This window comes from Artibeus jamaicensis, unplaced genomic scaffold (assembly GCF_021234435.1).
Source record: "Artibeus jamaicensis isolate MK-2021 breed Jamaican fruit bat unplaced genomic scaffold, CSHL_Jam_final scaffold_1019, whole genome shotgun sequence".
Lineage (NCBI taxonomy): Eukaryota > Metazoa > Chordata > Mammalia > Chiroptera > Phyllostomidae > Artibeus > Artibeus jamaicensis.
The window spans coordinates 4,168,751-4,176,653 of NW_026522025.1; the positions used below are offsets into that span (position 1 = coordinate 4,168,751).

The 7,903-nt window shown below is 53.0% G+C and overlaps 1 protein-coding gene across 1 annotated transcript; it reads left to right on the forward strand.

Moving 5' to 3' along the window:
- Positions 1 to 325: 325 nt before the first annotated feature.
- Positions 326 to 7,696, forward strand: DMRTB1 (DMRT like family B with proline rich C-terminal 1). Its single transcript, XM_037162061.2, has 4 exons — positions 326 to 848; positions 2,539 to 2,744; positions 6,004 to 6,244; positions 7,632 to 7,696. The coding sequence occupies exons 1-4, from the start codon at positions 332 to 334 to the stop codon at positions 7,694 to 7,696; spliced, it is 1,029 nt and encodes a 342-aa protein (XP_037017956.2). The 5' UTR covers positions 326 to 331.
- The last annotated feature ends 207 nt before the right edge of the window (positions 7,697 to 7,903 follow it).

The following is a 7,903-nucleotide window of genomic DNA, read 5'->3' on the forward strand; positions in this document are numbered from 1 at the left end:
GAAAATTAAATGCCTACAACTTCAGATAACCCAGATGACATACATGCAATAGTGTTCCATATAAAATTTATTCAACCCAACCCCTTGCATCTGATTAATCAAGGCACAAAAACTCCAAATTTTGCACCATCCCCCCTCCCAAAGTTGAGAAAATGCAAGGGGTCTTGCTGCAGTTCCTGGGATGCATGGAGAACAACTTTGTTACAAGTGTATCCAATGTCCCCAGCACCAGGGACTTCTGGGGCTCCGCTCTTCCCGCTTCACTTGCTCGGCAGCTCCTAGAGGTGGCGGTTGTTTCATGAAGGCAGACCTTGCCAAACTGGCCGACAAGATGCTGCGCACCCCTAAATGCTCGCGGTGCCGGAACCATGGCTTCTTGGTGGCAGTCAAGGGCCATGCGGGCAACTGTCGCTGGAAGCAGTGCACTTGCGAAAAGTGCTACCTTATCACTGAACGCCAGAAGATCATGGCCGCGCAGAAGGTGCTCAGGAAGCAAGCCTCCGAAGAGGATCAGGAGCTAGCGTCCCGGGCCGAAGCTGCCGCCCCAGCCTCCAACCTCCATCCACTGCCTCCGCCGGCCAGTTCTGGAGACCTGGAGCAGGGCCCTGAGGACAGGGCGGCCACCTACTTGCAGGAGAGACCACCGCACGGCCCAAGCCCTGGCCCCAGCGCCTTCCAGCCAGTTCTGGCCGGAGGCGGCCACACCGGTGGAGACGAACAAGCTGCTGTGGCCGTTCCCAGTTTCGTGGGGCCCCAGGCCGGTGTGGAGGCCACAGGCACGGGAGGTTCTGGCCACATGGAGATGCCTAGGTCGCTGCGGCCCATTCCCAGCTCGTCGTTAGCCTTCGGTAAGATTCCCAGGCTCCGTGCAGCCCTCCTCTGCTATTGGTTCCTGTTAGGGCTGCAGCCTCCCCTAACCCCATGTTGACGTCCACGGATGGGACTTGGGGGAGGGGGTGGGGAAAATGCTTTCTGGAGTAAGCTTGTTTTAAGAAAGCTTCTTCTGAATATGGATTGGGGTTGAGTGCTTTTTGCAAAAAGGTGAAAGAGATAGCAATGGGTGGTGCAGACGGTTTTTAATACTTAGCTACAACACTTGCCTTTCTATCTTGCAAGGATAAAATGGCCTCCAGTTCCCTCAGCCCGGGCTTCTTGAAGAGACTTTGGCCCTACTGCGCTTGCGCGCACCTCTTCCTGCCTTTTCCTGTGCTGGAGGCACCTCCCCCAAGGCTGTCTCAGTGGGTGCAATGATCATTGCACCTGCGCATTCCTCCACCTTTTCCGAGAGCTGATGGTTTTTTTCTAGAAGGCTTCTCTTCAACTCTACCTTCTTCCAATCTGCCTGAGCACATTTTCCCGCTCATTTCTTGAGCGGGAGCCTTCCCCCACCCTGCCCCCTCCCCCCGAAGGACTTCCTGTGCCTGACCGCCCTTCCACCTCTGCCTTCTGGAGGCCCCTCCCCTTATCCGAGTCCGGGCCCAGTGTGCGTGCGCACGCTCTTTCATACCCTCGCTCACCCTTTCCCTGGGCGTGGGTGGGAGGGAATGGGACAGCTTTTTTTCTGCTCCATGCAGGAGAAAGTTGGTTCTTTGAGATGCTGTCTACTTTTTCCTGCCCACCATAAACATAAATTATGTTGTTCCTATGTATATTATGCTTTCAGCATTAAAGTGCAACTTCAAGTCACATGTAGGTTTGAGGCTTTTAGAAAAACGGCTGGTTTTGAGTGCAGATCCCTGTTGGTTTTTCCCGTGATGGGTAAAAGGAGGAACCCATCTCTGAGTCTGGGGACAGGGGCCATGCACTCTGCCACGTTCAAGTTCCTTCTGCCTGTGTGTTAAGGGGATTGGCCTGGGTGTGCCCTGCAGGCCGTTTCTGTCTTCTGGGATATACTAGGAAAACCTGGTCCCCAGAGAACAACAGTCCTGTAGAAGGATACCTTTCCTCTGACCCGATGCCTTCCTTTGCTCCTTCTCTCAATGCCAGGGACTGAGCACGGAACTAGGTGCCAGATGATAGTGATGAAAAGGTGATGGGGAAAGTCCAGTCCCTTGCCCTCAGGGATCTTGTCCTTGTGAGAGGAGCGGCGCCGATCAGGGAATCTCACACATCATTGTGTAGAGCTCTCTAACAGTTAATGGTCTTGCTGTGGTCCTAAGGGAGAGTAGAAGTTGAGTACTGAGGAGGCTGGCAACATGGGTTTAGGGGAGAACGCTTTCCAAGATGAGGGAACAGCATCTGCAGAGGCCTTGAGGTGGATGAGAAAGAAGGAACTGCTAGTTTATCGCACTGGAGAAGGCTGGAGTGGAAGTAGGAGTCAGCCTGAGTGGGCTGTGTGGCTGTGCCCAGGATTTTTCGAACCGTGGGATGTGGGGGAAAGGTTTAAAAAGCAGGGAGGGTCAAAAGCATAATGGATGTGGGAGTTATTTGTAAATGGATCTGAGTGTTTACTGTACCTCTGTCTTTGGATAGTAACGTGATGCTCTTTTTCCCAGCTCTTTGTGTTTTTAATACTGCCCTCATCACTTGCCTTTTTAGGGCTTTCTCTGAACATCCACTCGGATTCTGTGGTGGGGTCTGAGTACCGGGAGAGAGATCCTGCCAAGCTGTATCCCAGCTGCTCCAGCATGTACCCCTATCACCCGTTCCCGCTGGGCTACCAGGATGTGTCCCCAGGCTTGGGGATCCCTCTGCAGCAGGGCTTCCGGCACGTGTCCTACAGCCAGTACCATGGAGGAGGCTCGGTGAGTGCCACCCTGACTCCTTTCCGGGTTCCTCCTTGTGCCATTTGCCCTTGCTGCTGTTACATGTATATGTGCTCAATTCTAGGGTGCCAGTTGGCTTCCTTGTCCATGGTGCACCTTTGGAAGTGCACACGTGTACATAAGTCCAGCCGTGTGTACACAGGTCAGCCTGGGCTGTGGCATTTGCCTTTGAGAGCCGTAGACTAAGAAGCTCTGGGAACTCAGACACACCTCAGATAAGCCGGGGAACACTGACTGAGTGACCACCAGCCTGGGCTCGTGGAATGCTGGCGCTAGCAGGGCCCTTCGTTTTGCTGGGCATCAGAAAGGAAATACCACTTTCCTGGAGCCATCTAGTTCAGGGCAGAGGCGGAAGCAGACCTAGGTCCCCTGCCCCAAGGTCTGGCCCACTTGAGACTACAGAGGACTTTCAGGAGGAAGTGGCATTTAAGGTTAGTCATGAAAACTATGGAAACCTTTCCCCCAAACACCTGTCACCTTAGGAAATATGTGTTGAAAGAAAGAATGACATTCAATCCTTTCATAAGATCAGTGGTCAGTTAAAAACCAGTGTGCTCCACAGGCCTGGAGTTTTGAGTACTGGCTGTGTAAGTCAGGGCGTCTCTGCTGTATGATGAGATGCAAGTCAGGGCGACCAGGTTTTGTGGCTTTGGTTACCAGCTACTTCCACGCCAGGATAGTTTAAAGCCGTCTCCCTGAGGGCTGCCAGGACTGCAGGCAGATTAGTGAAAGGCCTGTGGGGCCAGTCCTGACTTTGACTTTGGGTTCATAAGGCTGGACCTGGAGAGGGGGCGGGCTCCAGCGCAGCTCAGGTTCAAGGAAATGTAGACCACCATCACCTCTGCTCCTTTCCTCAGAGCGAAAAGCCTAACCTTGAGGGTTAAAGAGACGTTTCCTCACGCGGGGGGTGGACAAGAGTGAGGAGGGAGCAGGCTTGTTTGGTTTAGTGTGGAAAGCGATAAAAAACATGAAAGCTTGACATTTACATAATGAGGGTCGTTAGCCACAGCATGTGAAGCCAGTACCGTGGAGTCCCAGCTCTGCCCAGGCCGGTCAGGCATGTGGGGCGCTGGGCCCCCACTCCTGCTTCAGCCTCAGTGGTGCCCCTTCTCTCTGTTTCAGATATTGTAGTTTTATTTATGCATCACTTTTTATTGATTCAAGCAGGGAAAGTCTGAAAATCACTGTTCTTAATAATTTCTAGGGCATCTAGTGACCCTTATTTGAGCCTTTGAGGTACGTGTTATTATTTCATTGTAGAGTAGAGAAAGGCTTGGAGAAGTTCTGCATCTGTCCAAGGTCACAGAACTGGTTGGTGAGGGACTGGGATCCACATTACCCAGCAGGTCGATAACGGAAACAGGACATACACCCAGGCTGCCCTGACTCTGGAGCTGGGTGTTTTCTGCTACCCTAAGCCTGTCTCTCAGGCAGAGGTAGAGTAAATCAGACTCACCACTACCCTGCCCCACCTGCAATCCGTGGGTACTGGCCACCCCCTTGCAACCCCAGTGATAGTGTGGCGTCTCTAGCCTCCACACAAAGAGAGGGGTTGTGGCCAAGTGGAGCAAGCACCCACCGTCTGCTCACACAGAAGCCTGGAGCCCAGCGTCCAGAGCAGGGCTCTGATTGACAGGCCTGCCAGACGGCCATTGTTAAAGAGTGTGATCTCAGCTGGTTTACGGGGCCTGCGCTGCTACCACAAGCCCCAGGCAGGAGCTATGATCCAGGGGAAACTTGGCTGACTAGCTTGGAATTAAAGCACTGATAATCTCCCTGCCACCCACTTCACGTCTGTATAGAAGATCCAGCATTTATTTGCAAAGCTGCTTCAAACCAAGAGCCTGTGAATTGCTTTCATCCTTGTTCTGCTCCCCCTGCCCAGAACCCGTGTACTCCCCAGGGACATCGTCTGCCTTTTATTCTTGTGTCTGCCCCACCTGCTTCTGCTTTGCTTCCTCTGTTCTCTTCCCACAAAAAAATCACAGGCCTGGAGTTGGACAGACCTGGTGTCTTATCCTCCTTTTTACTGGCTGTATGGCCTGGGGAAGTCACCTACTTCTAAGGACTTCATTCAGGTTCTTCGTCTGTGCAACGGGGTTAAGAGTACCTGTCTCATAGGGCCATTGATAGATTCAGTAAGGTGCCTGGCACAGGGTCTGGCGTATACTAGGTACTTAAAATAGGCTTTCCTTCCTTGTGGACACATTAAGTTAGGAAATGCTGGGTTAATCTAAGGAGATTTTTGCAGATGGCCTCGAGGCTTTAATGTGCTCACGTGTGACTCACCAATGTGTGGGCAATCTGTGGGGTTTCTCCAACTCCCTTGACAAAGAACACCTAAAAGCACTTAAAAATATCTTGTGGGACACCAGAATTCTCCAGAACACAGTTTGAGAAGTACTGCTCTGAAGTGTCTGGATGGAGAATAAATAATAGGAACCACATCTGAAATTCACTGTTATTTTTAGTACACTCCTGTCTTTCTCAGTTAAACTTGGAGCTGTGCAGTCGTCAGCCCTCCAGATCCCTTCCCTCCAGCCCTGGGGCCCAGTGGCCTGGGGTTGGCTGCCATCCTCTGAAGAAGTAACAGGAGCACAGAATGCTTGATGGCTGACGCCACTTTCCTGAGGTCACCCAGCTTCCCCAACTCAGTAATAGCCGCACTACATACACCCAGGTGTTCTGTCCTGTTGGAATAAGGCACCTGCAGACTCCCTGATTCTTAATGACAAGTCATGTGTGGCAGAAGATGGGGCCGTAAGAGGGTGGGGATGCACTTGGACCCTTGCCCGACTCAGAGCAGCAGGGTCACGCAGACTTGGGGTCCGGTCCTGCCTCAGTCACTCACACCCCTGAGGCCCAGGGGCAGTAGCTTCATGCCATGGACGCTGGTTTTTGTCATTACAATGGGGGTGGGAAGAGAGCCACACTCCTTGGGTCATGAGGATGAAGTGAGGTAATGGATCTCAGCAGAGACGGCAGGGCTCAGTCCCGGCAACTGTGTGGCTCTTCTCCAGGCTTATATGAGATGTGCCTGTGCACCTTCTTGCCTTCAGTCGTTAGGTGGGTGTTTGCTGAACACCTGATTTCAAGTGCCTTCTGTCTAGGTATTTGGGCCACACAGGTGAATCTAGCCCATGGGGAGCCCCCCATTTAGGAGAATGGGACATGTTTGATCAGCCCATCTGGCTAACCGTCTCCCCTGTCTGGCTTCTCCGCTGACTGTGCCACACAGGTATCAGAGCCAGGGGAAGACTTCCAGCCAAGCTACCCTCCACCGCCCACCCTGCTGCCGCCGCCGCCACCAACCCTGCTGCCACCGCCATTGCTGCCATCACCGCCGCTGTCACCACAGCCCCAGTTCCTCCCACCAGGCTTCCTCTCTGCTATCCACTTCCTACCCCCACTGCCGCCGCCGCCACCACCAGCATCTTTCTCACTGGCCATTCATTCTGATACGGACCAGGAGACCACTGGTGAGTGAATACCAGCCTTCTAGTGTGGGGGGGAGCCAGGAAGCCTTTTTAAAGGAAGGGGGCTAACCTGAAGTAGATGTGGAGAGAGGGGAAATAGAGAACAGAATTAAAATGTGCTGTGCCTGGGATAAGCTCTTTCCTTACACCCCCTTAAATTCCATGCACGAACAAAGGGAGGTGGGCCCCCATCTCAGCCGAGGAAACCAACAGAACCCTGAGCGGTTCTCAGAGATGTAAATGGCATGGCTCAGGTTTCAACAGAATTCTCTGTCTGGCTCCAGTGCCTCATCCAGAACTGGCTCTTCAGGGCTTGTGGGCAAAGGTGTGAAGGAAGGCGTGAGTGCGGTGTGTTCAGAACAGACGTGCCCGGCCTCTCTGATGGGGGAGCAGCAGCAGGAGTCGGTCTGGTCTGGTAGGGATGGTCCTCTCCTCGGGCCTCTCTGGAGCGAGAACCTGCCCTTTGCAGCTCTGCCACCGGTGCGCTGGGTGAGATTCGCCAGCCACAAACCCTTCTCTAGGCCTCGGTCTTCTCTTCTGTAAAACGAGCCCCTTCATTGGCTCACTGTGAAGGTCAACGGAAATTTTGGATGTGAAAATGTTTTGGGTTTTCTTTTAAGGGCCCTTCGGAGAATGAATTCAAGCATCTCTAGGTTGTGTTACTTTTACGTTGAAGGATTTTTTAAAAATCTCTTTCAATCGTCCCCTGAAGCCTCTCAGGAAAAGAAATGATTTGGAAAGGGTTGGCAAACTCAGCACAGCCTTTACGATGACTGTCAGAAAGAGCTCCTGAGCCGGGTTCATCAGGCGATAATCATTCCCATTTTACCGAGGAGGACACTGAGGCCCCTGCACACTTGCTGTGTGAGCCGCCTGGACCTGTGAGCTGGAGAGGTGGCCTGAATGAAGCACGCTGGCCTCGGTGCTGGGCAGACAGCCAGGCTCTCGCACTTACCAGCCATGTGACCTTGGGAAGTTAGTTCACTCCGTGGGGCCTCAGCTTCAGTATCTGCAAAAGTGGGCCAAGGGTGCTCCCTGCCTCATGAGGTTATCTTGAGGGTTAGACAGAACCTGCAATGATACAGACATTCGTGAGAGTTAGTTCTCACTGTTTTACCTGGTCCCCGTGCCAGCCTGTTGCTGCAAGGTAGGGATCATCTGATTAGGCCGGAGGAGGAACCGGGGTCAGAGCTTCGAGGTAGCTTCTGTCATGCTGCCCAGCCTGTGACAGGCAGGGCTGGAGTTTGAGCTTGAGCCTGTATCATGTGGGGACTAGAATTCCAGTCTCCTAACACCTAGCAAATTAAAAGCAAATTAATTCTCCTTAGGGCCTGAAAATAGGTAATTTTCCTACTTCTAAGTCCAGGTCCCTCTTGTTTGTTCTCTGCAGATGACCAGGATGCGGAGGCGCCACCCGAGCCCAGCCAGCCTTCGTCTCAGGAGCAGTCCGACTAGGCCCAGGCCCTCGGGCCTGCGGGGCGGGGCAGCGGGGGTGTGGCTGCCGTGGTGATCTTGTCCGTCCTCAGTGACGTGCAGGGAGGGAGGGTAGTGATAGATACAAGATAGAGTTAATTCCCACTTCAGGAAGGAGGAAAGAGGGTGGTTTCCAAGTTTCTCTCAGTCCCAAGATGTGAGCTTGAACAGGAGAAGGGAAGAGGAAGT